Consider the following 19927-nt stretch of genomic DNA (forward strand, 5'->3'; position numbering starts at 1 on the left):
TCTGAACACTTCTACCAATGTATAATGCATTTTTAATTTGCATGATTTTGCTTCTACGCATTTGATCAAAACGGGATTTATGTGTATTCTATTTTTTTCCAAAGAATTAATCTGAAGTCGAGCACTTTGTTTGAACACAATTTTTTTTCTTTCTCTTTTTTAAATTCTTAGCCCTGCTTTTATTTAGTCAATAAGAGAACAGTTGTGCTTATATGTTTGATTACCCAGTTAGAATTTGTAAGGTGGGTACAATTCTTTAAAGAAAACATGAACAGCCAGGCAAAACACATTTAGTTTTATTTTAATGGGGTTCAAATATAACTGACAAATATTACAGAGAAGGATTATCATTAAAGAAAACATAACCATACAGAAATTAATGATGGTTGTTCAGTTATCAGTCGTATTAAAAAAATATATAAAATTCTGCAATAGTATACAAAGCCATAAGCACAACTGTATATATATATGCAGTGATACATACCCCTGTCATTTTGGAATGAAAGTGGAGTGGGCTACAACTTTGTCATAACCTCGAGATGGCATTGACATATTAGAATGAAAGTGTACATCTTTTTCATAACCTCTTTATGGTGGCACATGAATATAAAATGTAGCATTTTTTGTCATTTTCCCCTAAACATATGTATAATGCACACTTTCTTTTTCTTTTTTGGGGGGAGAATGGGTATTTTACATGAGAAATTACAGTATTTATTGTGGAGGATTATCTGAATCTATAAATAGCACTGAATATGGGATCTCTGGTCTACAGACGCTAAACAGTCAGTGATGAATATGTGAACTCTTCTGAGGAGGTGAGCTCAAGGGTGTATTATGCTTTATGCACGAGAGAGGCATGTGAAAGAATGAGAGAAGGAAGTCAAGAGTTTAGAGGGCAAGAGGAAAGTGAGTTGCTCACTTACTATCAGTGGTGATCAATATTAGTGTCTGACAGTGCAGCACTTAAGCCTTTACTGTAAATCATGTACCATAAAGATGGAGCCTCTGAATATCTCCCATAACAAACATATTGTATGGACCCACACAGATGCATATACTGCACATCCTGTAGATACTGTAGATGCACTAGAAAATAAGTAGCTAAATAAGCACCACTGTCACATGTTTGACTCTTCAGTGAATACTGAAAGAAATTGCATTAGGAAATGACTGACTTGACACTTTGGGTTGCACACAACAGGACAGCCCAGACAAGGAAGCACGAGAGGATTTACAGCTGGATATATGTGCAGAGAACTAGAAAAACTCACTGATTGAGCTCCACGTCCAAGATGAACTTCCTGCCAAAAGCCTCCACTTGAAAGCTGGCCTGGGCTACATGGTTCACCTGAAAGAGGACATGCATGAAAGGACAGATCAGTTACAGCTATTAGCATATTTGTGGATCAGAAAGGACATAATGACGTGCATGCATTTGACAAATTCAAATCATGGATGACTGCAGGGTGTCCCCAGCAACAAAATGATTTCTTATTATATCCATGATCATAGAGACATCAACTATTCGTGTTGTGATGGTCACTCGCCCATATTCTGTTGGTGGTGGAGCTGCACTGTGGGGGCGTGGAGACACTGGGGCCTTGCGGCCCCCTGCTGGGTGGCCAGTTGGTGGACCACCTTGGGTTCTTCATCTTGGACGCGTCCCAACCACTGGGTGGCTTTCCGGGTAGCCCCCGGGCACAATCCCACCTTTTATTGATTGTGTGGTGTCCTCGGCCTCCATGAGGCAGGCACACCAATCAAGGGATGTTACTGTCAGTTTTGGTGCATGTAGAAATGCTGCATTGCAAATATTTGGTACGAAATAATTTGGTGTAAATAGCTTTTAAAAAAAGAGACACACACAGCAGCTGAAATAAATATGTGATATCTAACTCTTTTCTCACTAAATATATATCCAAAGGTGCCATTGACGTGAAAATTTCACCAGAACGACCAAAGTAATTTATACATAAAGAAGGTAGGACGAATAAGATAATAAATTAAAATTAAAAATGTGAAATGACAGCTAAAAAAAATATTGAGCATATGAAGAAAAGGAAGTGCAAAAAGGTATGGAAAGCCAAGACAACGCCTAAAATCTATCAAGAATGAAACAGCAACCCTGCCCCTTGTCAGTGCAAATGATTATCTGCTGGTTCAGTCCGAATTGATGGCCTGCAAAAGGGTCTCATTGCCACGGTGTGAGTCAAGACACATTCCATGATGGGCAAGAACAAAGACCATTGCAAAACAGAACATTGCCATTGGTTACAGGTGCATATAAAAGCTTCTGAATGTTCCACTGAGCAAGGTTGGGGTCATAATATGTAAGTGGAAAGCCAATTATACCACCATAAATTTTCCTGAATCAGGTGTTCCTCGGAAGATTTCTGAGAGAGGAGTGCAAAGATTATAGAAGCTCAGAAGAGCCAAGAAGGACGTGTAGAGAGCTTCAAAAAGACCTGAAATCAGCAGGTCCTGTAGTCAAAAGGAAAACAGTGAGTAACGTACTCTGCCAGCGTGGCCTGTATGCACGCTCACTCCAAAAGGCCCCAACTGCTGGGAAAAAAAAAAAATAGGTCAAAGCTCATTTAAAGGTTGTTGAAAAAAATTTGGACAAGTCACTTAAATACTGTGAGAATCTAGTCTAGTCTAATTGAGAGGGGAAAAAATTAAATTACACTCTCTGCTTTACATGGCTTGTCTCACAGGATGCTAAAATCTCTTCTCATATTGTTGTTGTTCTATTGATAGAATCCTTTTTCTGGAAAAGGTGTCAAAATTCTTTTAGTAATTGAACAGATGATAAGACAATTTCAACACCCAAAATTTGTATGGTATCCAAGGTGTATTTTTCCCTGGACAGTTTTTTTTTTTTTCTGGGGGGGTCAAACTCCAAATTTTACAAGTTTTAAAGTAGTGAGCCGAGTTAGCGCTGTAACTAATATCACCAGGATATGAACAATTTTAGACTCACATTCTTCAGACTGTTAGCACTCATTAGCGTATAACAGGCATGAATTACTGTTGTTGCATGAGTGTGATTGATTTGACTGGAGGTGGATACTCATTCCGATTGAAGGTTGGACACAGATGGTGCACATGGCTAAATTAATTAATTCATTCATTTACTCCGCACCCCTCGGGGTCAATGAGGACCCACCGGCAGTCATTCTGGTGACCCCCTCCCCCTCATTGCACCCTGGTGTGTCATCATGACAACGTGGATGCTGCATGACCACAATGTGGGGGGAGGGGAGGGTCTTCGTCTGAGGAGGAGCCCCTGTGCTCACCCAGGGGTGACCTTACACCACACGCTCCCCAAAGAGCACAGCCACTATTGTTCGTAAGCGTGTCAGATCTACTCAATGTATATATGAGGGGGGGAAATGTATATGATCTAATCTAATCTGCAATATGAAACGCCTGATGGGAGGAGAGAGCAGTAATTGTGTGCTGCGTTATCAACGGTACTCACTCTTCCCTCCTTGATTTGCGAATAACAGCAGATACTTTCCATTCCACACCATCCAAGTGCAGACACATACAGTGGGCAAATACCCACACAGGCTAGTTTCATTTGAGAGCTTTGTATTTTACACCAAACAGAGTACTTTTTGCTACTCCTCCTCCACTGGCGGTGTTGATGTTTGCGTCTTTGATTTAAAAATAGCCCAGAGAGTCTATAAATACGTGCAGCGTGTTTGACATCCTTTCAAAATCACTAGACAGGTTTGTTTTTAGACTTGTGGCACTAAAAACAGCTAATAAATGATCAAACTCTCTTTTTGTGACGTTGCAAATGACCGACATCTCTCCTAAGGCTTTGTGAAGATCTGCTACAAATGTCACTAATACATTTTCGAGTCAATTTCTGGACAAATGGCATCCTCACGAAATAGCTGGACCGAGCCCAGCAGGCAATATTTCGCCTTTTGTAACAGAATTGGGAGGGGATACCAGTGCATATGTAATCATAATAAAAATAATAATGACTTTCATTTAATGGCACCTTTCAAAGCACACATGTATAACGTACAATCAAACAGGAAAATACAAGGTAGGTCAAATTAAAAACAAGAAATTTCAATGTACAAAAAAAGACAATAAATATAAGAACTAACACTAATTTCTCCAGGTCTGTTGCGTTAAAAAAGCAATTGTCTCTATCCGCCCACTATATTATGTTGCACCACGTTAGTACTTAGTACCAGGAATATATGATGCATTTAGTAAATTTGGGTTTCTATTTGGCAGATGGCTACTGCTATCTTGTCTGAGGTGTGAGAGACAAAGGGTCTCTTATCTTAACAACTGCTACCATCTGGAGCCCACTAAACTCTCTGAGCCTGTTTCGGCAAATCCTTTTATAACTTAATAAGTAACGGAAGCAATCTTGTCTTTGTTTTTGTTTATTTTACAAGAAAGAAAGAAAAAGAGAGGAAGATGTACTAGTCGTCACGAGTTGTTACACCTTACTGAAGCACATGCAAAAAGAGCACATTTTGTTATACAGAACTGAGAGAGATGGGAATATAGTGAAAAAAAAGAAAAAAAACATCCCGCTGATTCCCACAACTTTCTCACACAATTAGCTCCGTCCAGGTGCACTCAAACTTATCTTTAGAAGAATGAGTGCAGGCAGAGGATGAGAAAGTAAGAGAAATCCAGGGAGTGGTCACAACCATCCAGAGCACATTTGCAAGAGTACTCTGCTGTCTAAAAGATATGGAACAATTAAACATGCAAAGGTTATATAAAACGACTACAACTAATATGTGATATGCATGAAACATAAATGTTTTACAACAAGCACACATTAAATGACACATCTCATATATGGATCATACAAAGCGATTTGTTTTTGTTTGTTTGACCAATGAGGCATACTGCCTCACTCGATTGAGTCACAGTTACCTAAACCCATAAAGCTGGTGACTGTATCACGCTGGTTACCAGAAACTCCACAATCACATGTTTTTCAAGTGTTTCTTGCTAAACTATATTGCTTTGTCCATATAGCGATAGTCATGGGGGATAACACGATTTAGATACAGTATTTATTCCAAAGGATCCTACAAGCAGAGGTCCTCGAAGGGGTGATTCCAGTCAGGATGCCGACCTAGATGTTTTTTTTTTCATTATTATTTTATTAGATTATTATGATTATTGCCATACTATAAGTTATCACTGTGGTAAATGCATGCACATAGCAAATGCACAGACCAATCATGTGGTTTCTAAGTCCTCCCACGTGATACGACTCAGCCAATGACACTGTTTATTCATCACCTATGCCAGTTGAGCAAGTAGGCATGAGTCAGACAAGCAGTGAGAAAGTCAAGCTGTAAAACAAGACAGCAGAGGGCTGTCAAAGTTGGTTCCATTAGTTCCAATGTCCATCCATCCATTATCTGAGGTGCTTATCCTCACAAGGGTTGCGAGAGTGCTGGACCCTATCCCAAATAATTTCGGGCAGGAGGCAGGGTACACCCTGAACTGCTTGCCATCCAGTCGCAGGACACATAGAGACAACCATCCGCACTCCCAAAAACACCTACGGGCAATTTAGAGTCTTCAATTAATGCATGTTTTTGGGATGTGGGAGAAACCCCATGCAGGCACGGGGAAAACATGCAAACTCCACAAAGGCAGGGCTAGGATTTGAACCATGGTCATCAGAATTGGGAGGCCAACGCTCTACAGCTAGACCACCGTGCTGCTTAGTTCCGTTTTACTTTTGGTAATTTAATTCAATTTTTTTTTTAATTTACTCTAGTTAGTTAATTGTAGATATTTTTTTCTAAAAAAAAAAACATGTTATTCGTCCTTCCATTTCAGCATCAAAATAACACATAACAGAAGAACAATAGAAGTCTTTTTGTTGTTGTTTTTTTTTTTTTTGACAGTCAGCCGGTTTTAAGACAATGCACCATCAACTGTTCCTTATTCAACTGATAACTGAATAGCTCCGACAAAGTAGAGTACACCATACAAAGGATGCCTGACTTACTTGTCCAATAGTTGTGACCCCTGGTGGAGCAGAGGTATAATAGCAACTTGTGGCTTTTACGTGCATGTTTTGTTTTGAGGGTTTTTAGGGTAAACGGATGGGGTGGGGTGGGGGGGGGGGCTTAAGTTTTCCTGTCAATACTTAATGGTCCGCGTGTGCACAAGATATGCATAATTTGTGGAATAGAAAAATCTAATTAGTGAAAAACAAAAAGATATTTTAGTTGTACTGTATTTGTAATGACGACATGACTAATGAGATTGTTTACTATTGTTATTTTCCCTCTTAAAAATAGAAACGTGTACATTTGTGTGATGAGCATCACGTTGGTTCATCCAGATGTTTTGTTGATATTTTCCTCACGTGTTCCTTCTCCACCAGAGGACTCCAGTGAGATGCAAACCCCAATAAACAAGAGCCACTTTCAGCAGCACGAGCACGACCACCGAAGCGCGGACTGTACCTGTTCGGATTCGGGACTGCCTCTGACACGGGTCCTAAGCTCGTGGTGGCCGATCATGCTATGGTTGTGTCTGCTGTAGAGCAGGCGGACGGGCACCGTGCTGCCTCCTTTACGAGGCGTGTTGACATTCGACGAGGCGGCACCTGCACCGGCGAGGGGAGACCACCCATTTTTATTATTGTTGAGGACAAAAAGACACATCCGCCCCCGTATGAAAATTAACATTGATTTTATTTGCCAAGTCCCTGTAAGAACGTAGAGCCGCAATGTTATTGGGTAGAATAAAACAATCAAAAAAAAAAAAAAAAAAAAAAAAAGGACGCAACTTAAATCGTGATACTACTACTAATAATATTGTTATGGATTACCATTCGGGGAATGGGGGGTACTCTGGTGACCGGCGTGCATCAAACCACAGACGCACAAAAGGGAAATCCACCATGGTGCGCGCATCATCATCATCTTCTTCTTCCTCGCTACGTCTCTGGATGGGAATGGCAAAACAATGCGGTAAAATCCACGATGGCCTTCGCTAGGGAACGATGGAGCCGAGCTTCCCGCTGTGCTTCGTGCAGCTCGTGTGATCGGAGGCCATCTGAGGTCCGGACGAGACTAAACGCCGAACGCGTCTTAGCGCACCGAGACACGGCGGTTCTTCGGCGGCGAGGAGTGGGGGCGGGGGAGGCGGGGAGGAGAGTAGTGGGGAGGGGTGGCGGATTGAAAGGAGAGGCGGGGACGCAAGACAGGGGACACCTCCTAAAACACATCAATATCCAGCGGATGACTGCAGAAACGACTCATGCATAAACATGACTGACCACGAGGGGAAGGAAGCTGCCCTAACGACAGACAACCGAACCGAAGCTCCTCCGCGGCCCTGGCTGATAAAAGCCCGCAAGTCCTGTCATCATCATTCACGCAGTCATCTGCACTGGCGCCATAAATCGCAGCACATAGTGGAGAATTTTATGTGTATTTTTTATTAAGTACCACGTCTAATTACGGTTTCTTTACCCAGACATACTGTGCCGTGAGAAATATTCTTTATTTGCATATCTAGAGATGAAAGTGGACTTTCGTGAAAATTCCTGAAAATACAAATGCGAGCACTGGGGGAGTCCGGGGGCTTGCCCCCCCCCTCCCCGGGGAAAAAAATTGATGGCTGTGGTGCATTCTGGCGATATCTGTGAACAAAATTCAGACAAATATTGAAAGTAAAATTTCTAAGTCTTGACCAAAAAAAAAAAAAAAAAAAATGGACAAAAGTTCCCCAAGGGTCAAGCCCAGATTTTTTTTGCCCCCCATGCCCCTATCACTGGATAGCACAAAATCACATTTGTCATTAAAATATGCCATCTTATTTCAAGACAAATGAATTAAGTGAACTATTAAGTAAAAATACATCTAAAATTGTCCTTTTCCCCACATTATACATATTGATAGTATAGATACAGAATATACACAAAAATATATCCTAGAAATTCTACACTGTACAGCAAAACATGTTAAAGAAGTTGATCTGTAGTAATTACTATTAACGTTTAAGTCTCAAACTTGTAACGTCGCGTTGTACTGATACACTCGACCACATTGCTCACTATCTTAGATATAGATCTAGTAATACTAATAGTATAATGAGTTGCCTTTAATATTTTGATACACACAGCCATTCACATTTGAAAAATGTACAGGTGTGGTCACGCAGTCATGCATGCAGGTAAAGTTGCGAGTTTGATTAGGGATGGCCTTAAAATAACTTACTGGATTAATGTAACATAACTGTAAATTAAAAAAATAAATACATAACTAAAATAGAAAATAAAATTTTAAACTCAGAAATGATCATTTCCAATTTCAACTGATATTAGGAGAACATGATACAAAATAGTCTTTAAAAATGTTCATCAATAAAAATTCTTCATCTGACAAACTTTATCTGAAGAAAAGTTAAATAAACTGGCCTGTCAAGGAATAAACACGAACGGTCTACACTTGCAATGTTTTGAAAATGCTGAAAGTTTAGTTCAACATAATCGCCGTTCATGGCAACAATTTAGCGATACATCGTAAACAAAAATTCCCGTCAGCAATCTTTACGTATTGTTGTGGGGGTGGTGGTGTCACGCAACACTGGACTGCAGTATATAGGAGGCCGGCTTGCTAGAACGCCCCTTTATGTGCATGCATGCGCTCAACGTATTGGCCTAACCTGAATGAAGCGACAAAGTGGATGACAGTTTATCATTTTTTTGTTTAACACCGTCACACTGCCTCGCGATTGACGCAAAGAGCACCCCTGGTGTAACAGAATTTCCTTTGACATGGCTCATGATGTTGATGACTTTCGACGTAAATGCACTCGCATTATGTGAAGCAGTTCTGAACATGCGCCTTCGTACATGCTCTGTACATGCTCAGTATGATTAACTTGCATTTCCTGTTTCCGGGTGAATGACGGTTGTTTTCAAGCAGGCTCGTTTAGTTAACGTTTATGAAATAAACACGTAAATTAATGTCAAGACCACACAAAATAAGCGACGTCTTGAGAGAATGCGAGGGGAAGGGCGTTACTGTTATTAGTGTTAGTGCCTCAACAAACTCAAACGCATGTTCGTTCAATGTTGTCAACTAATATCCGAATTAATTTTAGGCAATCATTCCTCAATTTTCATGTAAATTTAAAAATCCAGAATTCCGGGAAAATCCGGAGGACTTTCATCACTGCATATCACGCACAAAGGTGTCAAACCATCAAACTAATTTTGATATCCCTCAGAGACAACACAAGTTAATACAAAATGCAGTTTTCAAAAGACAATTTAATTTATCAAGGCACAAAAAAAAATCCAAACCTTTCTGACCCTCTCTTAAAAAGTAATTGCCCCCTGAACCTAATAACGGGCTGTGCCTTCCTTGGCAGTAACAGCTGAAATCAAGCATTGTGAGGAGTCTTTCACATTGCTCTGGAGGAATTTTGTCCCACTCTTCTTTGCAGAATTCTTTCAACTCCACCATATTGGAGGTTTTTTTTGCATGAACTACCAGTTTAAGGTCACACTCAGCACCTCAATTGACCCCTCCGTAGAAATTGCATCATCCGCGTCGCTGACCAATCAGAGGCCAGGGTTCTGCATAAACCACCCCCCTTTTGGCGTCCGCCATTACCTCAGACAACGCTGCATGGTCCAATATAGCTTTTGTTAGCGTTTTGTCGCGTATTTGGGTTCTTTAACAATAGATATGGTTAAGAGGTGTAGTCACGGACTTTGTAATAGTGACGACAGGTATCCTGAAAGGCTTGTTGGTGGAGTTCAATTCGTACCCTTTCCAAAACCGAAGACCAAGTACGAAAAATGTCTTCGATGGATAAAACTTTGTGGAAGACGGCATGATCAACTGAATCCATCTAAAATCAATCGGAACAGATATGTTTGCACGAAGGTAAGCACTATATTTAATTTTCAATACATGTCTCATATAAATGAATTAGCAGTTCTACGCTTGCATAACATAGCTATGTGTGAATGATTGACACACTTGATCTGTGTTGAGCGATATTTTGCGATGATCTGACTGCACAAACGTGTCTCAGTTCGGCGGTGAGCTAAGCTAAACCGGGCTAGCAGTCCTAAAAGCCTTCGACGTGCACCGAGACACCAAGACTGAAGGAAGGATGTTTGAGGACACTAAAGTAGTGATTGTCATACTCAGTCGGGACTTACGTAGGTTCGGGACTAATTCCAGAATAATTATTGAGGGGAGCGCGTGACATTACACAAAGAAAACGAGAGAAACAACTCGTAAATCAAGCCTCGCCTTCTTTTCCGTCATACGGCGGTTCACAAACGGCTATACAGATACACATACAGATTCTGCACACAAGTGTGATATGTAACACGAAAATAGGAAACTGTCAATGACGAATTCGCCTTTGGGTTATAATATATTATATTATGTGGCTTCTCGGTCTTCCTCTGACTCCGGAAAGATCTCGCGGTAATATCGATGGTTTCTCCGTCGATATGCATGGAAATACCATTGAAATAACCCTCGCTGAAATACTTGAAGCCCTGCTGTCTGCTCTTCAACGATATTTCACTATTGGCTAAGAATGCGAGTGAGAAATCAGCTAGTAAATCGGACAATTTCGCTCTCGTCTTTTCTTCCTGCGACGCCATTTTTGATAATTGTTTGTCTGAGGTTACCACACGTGGGGTGACGTAACTTCAGGAGGCGTGGTTAAGTGCCCTGTACGGAGGGTTCAATTGGTTTATGAGAGCTTGTAGCCCACATTCTCTGACTGGATCTATTTAAGGGATTCAACAAGTAAGGTGATAATAAGGTTTGGGTGTGGCTTGGGCTGTAGGTTGCCTACCTTTCCTCTACAGAAAAAATGAGAACTCTTAAATTACCTACAAGTTTACTCACTGGTGTCATGCAAACTAATCAAGTAATCGAATCTATCAGAATTCCACATCCATTTTAGCCGCTAAGTGAAAAAGTTAGCAGAGCATTTTTAGAGATTTGTCACAAGTGTCGTTTTGTGTTACATATACTACATGTGGCATGTTTGTTCACATTCTGTGTTGCATGCTCTTGACATGTAGCGTTTATAGTGTCCATCTTTGGCGTTTCTAAGCGCTGACCTTCCTCATGCCTGTCTTGGATGGTGAGCAAGCTCGGTGAAGAAAGACACTTTCCATCTGGCTCTGTAACCTTTACAGCTTTCCTGGGTGGCTCCTGGTTCCTGTCAGTCTCTTGTTGATTTGTGACAACACTGGGAGCTTCCATAGTATGATGTGTTGGGTGGCCCCTGATCACCGTGTGTGTCTGTGTGAGGTACTTGCACATCAAGGTTGACCTGAGGAATGAATAGGTTGCTTGAGGCCACGCTTTCACCGCTATAAAGTGCAATATCCTCAGCAGCTTTTTGAGCGGAGGATGACAATAAATTGAGTTTGTACGGCTGCTTAACTGAAAAACATCTAACCTTTGACCTGTGGGAGCCAGTCGGACAAGTCCTGCCCTCCCTGTGACGCAAGAAAGTAGACTGAGGGCCTGAAGTAACTTTAAAAGAAAAAGTTTCCTTGCGGTAGTCTGCAGGTTGATGCTGCTCCTTTTTAGTATTCTTGGTGACTCCGGGATTACTTCCTTCACATGGTCCAATGTCGAGTTGAAGAGATGAAACGCTGCACTTTGGCCTGACGGGAACAGTATTAAGTACAAGATTGTAAAAGGTGTGAATAGGGTTTAACTCTTTCAGCGACAATATCAAATGAATGAAAAAAAACAAAATTTAAGGAATACATAATACCTTTTAATAAAAGTACTGAAATGGCTGAATCTCCACGGTAGAGGTGAAACCAGTTGGTTCAGCACTTGATAAGCGTCGCTCTTGGAGAAAGCCTGGTGACAATCACTTTGCAGATGCTGGATGAAATTAGGTATCAATTGACATTTCCAGTCTACTTTTGAGTACGTAAATGTTAGTGATATAAAAGTGTTAGAGACAGGGCTTTTAATTCAAATGGATGACCCGAAGGATTCAATTTCATTTTGCATTTTACACATTATCTGCTTCATCTAATAATACGTCAACTATTACAAGGAAATACACAAACTGTCCAAACACTTTTCAAAATTATATTGAGCTATTATATTGACTTGAGAAGGTCAAAAACCAATAACAGTTCAGCAAAGTCTGAATATAAAAAGATCGGCTGGTTTTAATATTAATAAATGTGAATATCTGCATGTCTACATTAAAAACATCCATCCATCCATTTTCTTCACCGCTTATCCTCCCTAGGGTCGCCGGGAGTGCTGGAGCCTATCCCAGCTGTCAACGGGCAGGAGGCAGGGGACACCCTGAACTGGTTGCCAGCCAATCGCAGGGCACATGGTGGTAGACAACAGTCACACTCACGATCACACCTATGGGCAATTTAGAGTGTCCAATTAATGTTACATGTTTTTGGAATGTGGGAGGGAACAGGAGTGCCCGGAGAAAACCGACACAGACACGGGGAGAACATGCGAACACCACAGAGCACTGTGAGGCCAACGCTTTACCAGCTGAGCCACCGTGCCTAGATTAAAAACAACTACAGGAAAATACATTTTCTGCAACCTGTAAGAATGAAGATGAACGAAACAGAAAAGACTACGGCCTCTTTAGTCTAATTCTTGGATGATTTGGTTTGATAAAAGGATGGACACCAAATTAATGGCCGCTTAAAGTATCCCAAAATCAATGCATGGTATAAATTTTGCATCACGTGGTTTCATCCCACTTTTCAACAGTGTGGGTTTAAGAATCATGAACTGCTCTATTTTTGGGGTCCACCAGACTTATTTTTCATGAAACCGGCATGGAAAAAAAATGAAGGTACATTCATACAAACTGATATTAATTTGCGCAACCTTGTGAGTCAATCACTGCAATCATGTGATTTGTGTAACTCTCGCTGAGACCTTTGTACCTGTCAACAGGTATTTTGGTTCAACACCTAAAAGCAAACAGCTCTGAATGTAGCAGGTTCGAAAAAGCCCTTCTCCATCCAGACTATGCAGGTTTCAGTTCCTTCCACAGATGTTCAATGGTACTTGGATCAGGTTTACTCAGATTAGTGCAATGTTTTGTTCTTAGCGATTTTTGAGTGTCATTAGCTGTGTGGTTTCAGTCTGTTGGAAAAACCCATGACCTGCTTGGGGGGGTTTTCCTCCTGGATATTTTTTGCTCCTATCGGAACACAGATTGCACAGCACTTTGCCGGGAATGTCCACTTTTTGTATGTGTTCGGTTAGACATGTTGATACCGTTTTCGGTCCCATCTGCGCGGTTACACTTTTTTCAAGCCATGCCCATCTGAAACAGTTTTTGATTCCAGCACCCTTGTCAATTGCCCTCGCTCGACCTTCATCCTTTTTTTCTAAAATTTTTGCCATCGTAAAACTTTGAACACACAGTCGCTCAGTTTGCGCTATCTAAGTCCCAAGCGCCATTACGTGGCTAACTAACAAGTTACACTGCAATTTCTGAGAACCGAGAACACGTGTACATGGCAATGGTGAAACTCGATTAACCACTAACACGATTGGATCGTTATACTGTATAACTCTGATGTCCAATCGAGTAATCTGCCGCAAACAAGTTTTAATGTTTATGTCGCAAAATGCAAATATTTACACTACCGAGCAAGTTAGAACGGCATACGATAGTCGTGCTTGTGCTAGCACTAAGCTGAACTTGCAGCTCGGAGCCCACCACCGAGAGGCAGGCGCACGATACCCTACCCCCTGAAATTTTCTCAACGGATTTGCGCTTATCTCGAGAATGGTCATTTTGGTCTGAAAAAGTCGGAACTACATTCTCCCAAATGTGTTTGAGCTGATCAAAATGTATTTTTTTATTTAGTTCAGTGACACGTCTTTTTTAAAATTCTTTAACAGAGCGGCACCAACAATTTTGTCCATATGTGTAAGACTTCTGTTGTCGTCTTCATTTTTTTTACACGTGTATAACAGTCAAGATTGGCAACATGTTACTTTAACATTTCAACAAAATTATAATCTGAGCCAGTTGTGATTGATCTCAGAGGTTGCAGTGTTGATGCTGATAAAAATCTGATAGTGTTGAAAAAAATGAAGACTTACTGTCATCAGGTTTTCATATTTTGCCAAACAGCACTCACAGTAGCCGCTTTGTTTCTTGTCTTTGGTCACCTTCTGAGCAGTGGCTTGTCCTTCACAAGCTGAGGTTTGGACACTTCAGAGAATAAATCATATCAAACATTAGCACTTAACATTTTTTTTCCCAAAAGGTTAGTCTTATTTTCACAGTATCAGGGGAAAAAACAAAACATTTGTTTCTATTTTTTGTATAGAAGTTAATGAATGGGAAAATCAGATTTTGGCGGGGAAAAAAGTGCAGATTTAAATTTTGCCATACTATACATGTTTTTTTTTTCCAAACTCAATTTTAAAGTACTGTATCCATTGTAGGAATTAAAACACATAGGAATATTGGGTGAAGGAGTGTTTTCTACTCAGTTCTTATTTAATAAGCAAAATAAGACGCCATACCTGTTCCCTTGCTGTTTGTCACCACCAGTGGATTTACCATCAACTAAGAAGGGACTATGAGGAGCAGGCGTCTTTAGGTTCAACTCAGGCACGTTTGTCATGGTGAGGTATATCGGACAGTAATGCCTGAGGATAAGAAAATGTCAACACTTTTAAAATATGCTTGTTTAAATGGTTATAATTAAGTGAATGGTAGATTTTACTCTCTCTAACCTGCTTGAATCTTCAACCTTGATGAAAGGTTTACAAATCTGCCCCCCTGCGGAAAATTAACTTTTAGTACATATCAACAAGTCAAATGATTGAACAAAATAGCACAGCTACCGCACAAGTCATTGACCTTTGGCTTTCCGACAAGTGAGCTTTGCTGTGGATGAGTCTTTGACCTACAGTACATGGGATGGGGGGGCAGTAAAAAAAAATCAAATTTGTGAATGTTTATATGGATACTGAAGTGTTGAATGTGTGAACTTACAGTTGTTTTGGCTGTGTTAGGGATTGGACTCTGGCCTGCAATGGTCTTTTTCTTCTTCTCAATACACACCAACACATCTGGACATCCACAACAAACTGAATCTTAGCTCATGCACAGCACAACAATACCGTGTGGAAGCTTCAAAGTCAAACAGGCTAAAAGTGGTACGATTTGGAGTTCAACAAAAATGTGTGAGTAAAAATATGCCTCAAACAGAACAAGAAATTGAATTTACTTAAGACACAGGAATGGGTCTGGCTGCTCCGTCAATACAATAGGAGTTCAACAATAAAGAGTCACAAGGCTTTAATGATTCCAATAATGACTATTAAAAAAAACATCACTAGGTGTTTGCATTGCTCTACAAATGCCTTCCTGTTCCCTTTCCATTACTGTCAGCCTTCTTCAAATAGTGATATAGTATTTTATAATATATAATAGTTTGATTACAGTCATCAACTTAAAACAATAAAAACATTGCGATTGTTTTTGAGATTAAAACAATTTGTATTCCAACCTGCATTATAAAAAATCACGTTCAAAGTTACACTGCATAATTGATGCAACATATATAATATGTACATATGATCTATAATGTGTACTCACCGTCAATATAAAAGATTTTCACACCCCACTCCACAGCTTTTGACAAAATCTTGTTTATCTGCAAAATGTCCTAAAAACAAAGATTATATCAGCAAAATAAAGAACAGGACTCTTTGCAAATGTTATAAATGAGGAGGGCCAAGCAACCTTTTTTTTCAGCGCCTTTTCCACGAAAGACTTCCCACGACTTGTGACGCACTGCAAAGCAAAAATCAAAAGAAAAAACAAAGGGCGACAAACTAAACTGAAGAATGAGTTAAATAAAAACTGCACAAATAAAGCAATCCAAGCAAGCTCACCGTTTCTGGTTGACCCTGAAACTTGATCTTCATGTTGCCGCTACTGCAGTCCTGCTGGAGTGTATTTGAGCAAGGGTGAGGTGAACTCTCTCCACATTGCGGGTTGGGGAGCGGAGAGTCTTGCCTGAAGCATTGCACATATTTAGTTTCCCTCTTGTTGGAGATGAGATATTTGATGTCTTTGCTGAAGAACTTCTCAACACTCTGGGAACACAAAAGAAAATATTCAAATGTTGGAGGAAATGTCATTCATCATAACACGCTGGTGGCACAAGTGTTATTTTATTTCTCAAGGTGATAGAAAGGTGTAAATTTGAGTTGTGGCACTTATTTATTCAAATGGAAAAATATAAATATATACAAAGGGTCTTTAAATATACACAATTTGTGCTTTACAAATGGTACGTGGTGTAATAATAGGTCATGCAGCACACGAAGGCCACGCTCAGTTACAGCCATACTTACTGGTTTACATTGGATTGTTTTGTAATGAAAACCTAAAAGATTTTTACATTAGCAACAGCAGTTCGAATTCTCCCTCCAGCCTTCCTGTGTGCAGTTTGCACGTCCTCCCTGTGCTTGCCTCTGATTTCTGAGGGTGAGGTTACTTAAAGACTAGCAAAGGTGAGTGTGGTAAGGAAGTGAAGAAACGGGACCAAGCAGGTTGGAACAGCTGGTGGAAGCTGGCTGGTGTCCTATGTGACAGAAGAGTCTGTGCTAGGATGAAGAGCAAAGTTTATAAAACAGTGGTGAGGCCGGCCATGATGTACGGATTAGAGACGGTGGCACTGAAGAAACAACAGGAAGCAGAACTGGAGGTGGCAGAAATGAAGATGTTGAGGTTCTCGCTCAGAGTGCGCAGGTCAGATAGGATTAGAAATTAGCTCATTAAAGGGACAGCCAAAGTTGCGTGTTTTGGAGACAAGGTTCGAGAGAGCAGAGTTTGATGGCTTGGACATGTTCAGAGACAAGAGAGTGAGTATATTGGTGGAAGGGTGCTGAGGATGGAGCTGCCAGGCAAAAGAGCGAGAGGAAGACCAAAGAAAAGGTTGATGGATGTTGTGAGTGAGGACATGATGACAGTGGGTGTGAGAGAGGAACATGCACGAGATAGGCTAAGATGAAAAAAGATGACACGCTGTGGCGACCCCTAACGGGACAAGCCGAAAGGAAAAGAAGAAGAGGCTAGTTACTTAAAGACTAAATTGTCCATAGGTGTAAATGTGAGTGTGAATACTCGTTTGTCCATATGTGCCCTGCGATTGAATGGTGGCCAGTTCATGGTGTACCCGGACTCTTGCATAAAATAAAACGTACAATAAGCTCCAGCTCACCCACCACAAGTGCAACAGAAATAGATGGATGGATGGATGATGGATGGATGGACATACAGTGGTATTGGGAAAGAGTAATAATGATTTGGAACATGGTACTTCTGTGAAAATGTGAATTCTTTTTTTCAAAACGAATTTCTTGGCATGAATTGATTCCGACTTCTGCTACTACTAAGAAGCCTACAAGTTTTTTTTTCTCTCAACATTCTGACTTTGCATATTCTGTGTTCCAATGAACTTCAACCCATCCATCCATTTTCTTTGCCACTTATCCTCACAAGGGTCGCGTGGAGTGCTGGAGCCTATCCCAGCTGTCAACGGGCAGGAGGCGGGTTACATCGTGAACTGGTTGCCAGCCAATCACAGGGCACAAGGAGACCAACAGCCGTACTCACGATCACACTTGGGGGCAATTTAGAGTGCCCAAATATTGTTGCATGTTTTTGAAATGTGGGAGGAAACCGGAGTGCCCAGAGGAAAACCATGCAGGCACGGGGAGAATATGCAAACTCTACACAGGCGGGGCCGGTATCAAACCTGGGTCCTCAGAACTGTGAGGCCAACGCTTGTACAAGCTGATCCACCATGCCACTCCAATTACCTTTTTTAATCCAATTAAAAAAAATTTAAATGTAGATTTATCGCCTAGAAGTGTTACTGTAATTATCACTTAGCGTAGGTTAGTGACAGCGTGTGACACATTCCGAATTATGTGCAAATCTGATCACATCGTTACCATAGGAATGGAACTTTTGTAAACCAATGAGACCCTGAGTGAAGACACTCTCTTTCACAGACAAACTGACTTTGGCATGCATTTCTACAATGGATGCCTCAATCAGATTCCAAGGAAAAGCCCTATGAAGCATTGTTAACGAGGGGCGAAATCAGCAGAGTGTAAGATCAATTAATTGTGTAAAGAGATGCTGTAAGGCAGGAAAAGTCTTGCTTTGGAACCCACCCCTCCGAGGTCTAATATATCTTTCTCCAACGACTCTGCTGTTCTGTTGGACGGCAGGTCGAGATAGAAGACTTTCCCTGCAAAAGGCTTGAGCACTGCCTGACGGGACTTTGTAAACGATTTCTTCTCAGCACTTTTGCCAGCTTTTCCTAAAAAGACAAAACAATTGCAAGGTGAAGAAAGGTCAAGTATTTCAACCACGCAGCACCTGTATTTTTGAACCTATTCTACCAATGTTAATGATGTGATGAGGAATCATACAACCATTACATAAAATATATAAATATACCTTCCCAGATGACTCCAGCTTGCCTCTGTGTTCCTTTTCCCATCAATGTATTCTCCTTCAGAGAAGAAGTAGCAATTGTTCGCCCTCTTTGTGTCAACATCGAGCTCAAGTCCTCAATCGACAGCCGACAAAAAGGGAATATTTATAAACAGCCAGTTTAACTCAAAATGTTGCCTTCTGACGGGAACTGATTCACCGTTGTCACAAGTGAGTTCGGTAGGGTAGCTTCTGCGTTCCAAGTTACACTTACATTAAGAGACTTAACTGCGGTATTAAAACATTTTATGTCGCGTGGCCCCCATAATTGACATTTGTAAATGTTTGGTTCATCTCTATTCGAAAGTCATAACGTCGACGTTCGACAGAACTTTGAATTCCCGCAACGTAGTGGAAACGACAAGCAAGTTGCCATTGTAGAACTCAAAACACGAGTCTCATACTATCACTTTCAAATGGATCAGTCCAAGTTTTACTAACGTATTCTTAGCATCTCATCCTTTATTTTATATTCTTCCCGAAAATTTCGATAGTATGATTACTTTCACCATTCCTAGAGCGTGCCTCCAATTCAAACAAAGTAGCGGATATCCGTGATGATCAATGACGTAAATCAAAACTAGAAGTGCACAGACCCCTTTCACGTGGTAATTCGGCTTCATTTTCCGGTCAGGGCAAAACATTGCTTTGGGTACCATTTCACGTGAATGTAGACATCCTTTTATACCCTTACAATTGTACATTGTGAAACATAATATTGGAATACGTTAGGTTTAGCTTTTTTTGGTGTCAATATGGTTCATTCTTGTGCGTTGTTAGCTGTCAAAACCGTGCAGACGGTCGCAAAGAAGTAACTTTTCACCGGTAAGTGTGTTTCAGTTCAATCTTCATAATTAATCAATTATTAAAATTATGAATATGGAAAATATATCATTACAATATTATGAAGGTCTGTACCTCCTATTTCATATGGATGTGTCAATGTATCTTCTAAAACTTCCTGGGCATGCTGCAAATGTTTAGATTATATTCATGTCTCTAGGGATCCAAAACATCCAAAGTATATAGATTTATCGCATCGTTTTCCATAACAATGTGGTTACCATGCTTTTTGCCCTGACCGAAAGTCAGAGCATATTGACCATAGTGGAACAAACGTTGGACGCAGTGTGCGTAGTCTCGTTCATGTGTCGACATTTTTGGCACCAATAGGTATATTAGTTGAAGTGTTGTGAGAGACTGTTTCGACACCACGTTTAAAATAAGTGAAATATTTCAACATCTTTATTCATTAAATACATCCCGACGAACAACAATTATTTTTAGGTTCTGTATGATTAAAATGTCCCTCATTATGCGTTGTATTAAACAGTTTTGTTTTCACTTTCGTGAATGTGTT

At 40.6% G+C, this 19927-nt stretch overlaps 2 protein-coding genes across 6 annotated transcripts in view; both read right to left on the reverse strand.

Annotated features, from left to right (window-relative positions):
* adam22 (ADAM metallopeptidase domain 22) overlaps positions 1-7127 on the reverse strand; it is a 68132-nt gene extending 61005 nt beyond the window's left edge. For all 5 annotated transcript variants that reach the window (XR_009794901.1, XR_009794902.1, XM_061819125.1 and 2 more), the window contains exons 1-3: positions 6851-7127; positions 6483-6625; positions 1275-1351 (exon numbers count right to left, since the gene is read on the reverse strand). Coding sequence is in view for 3 of the 5 variants with exons in the window: in XM_061819125.1 (XP_061675109.1) it covers positions 1275-1351; positions 6483-6625; positions 6851-6944 (314 nt within the window). In the remaining 2 variants the exon portion in view is untranslated. The remainder of the gene's footprint in view (positions 1-1274; positions 1352-6482; positions 6626-6850) is intronic.
* A 2156-nt stretch (positions 7128-9283) lies between these two features.
* Positions 9284-19915, reverse strand: dbf4 (DBF4-CDC7 kinase regulatory subunit). Its single transcript, XM_061820143.1, has 14 exons — positions 19486-19915; positions 18532-18643; positions 18243-18391; positions 15948-16151; positions 15796-15846; positions 15649-15718; positions 15043-15119; positions 14908-14953; positions 14781-14826; positions 14568-14693; positions 14139-14250; positions 11797-11912; positions 11473-11683; positions 9284-11343 (listed from the first exon to the last, which is right to left on the reverse strand). Exons 2-14 carry the CDS (start codon positions 18629-18631, stop codon positions 11233-11235), a joined length of 1419 nt encoding a protein of 472 aa, XP_061676127.1. The 5' UTR covers positions 18632-18643; positions 19486-19915; the 3' UTR covers positions 9284-11232.
* Positions 19916-19927: the final 12 nt, after the last annotated feature.

This window comes from Syngnathoides biaculeatus, chromosome 5 (genome assembly GCF_019802595.1).
Source record: "Syngnathoides biaculeatus isolate LvHL_M chromosome 5, ASM1980259v1, whole genome shotgun sequence".
NCBI lineage: Eukaryota > Metazoa > Chordata > Actinopteri > Syngnathiformes > Syngnathidae > Syngnathoides > Syngnathoides biaculeatus.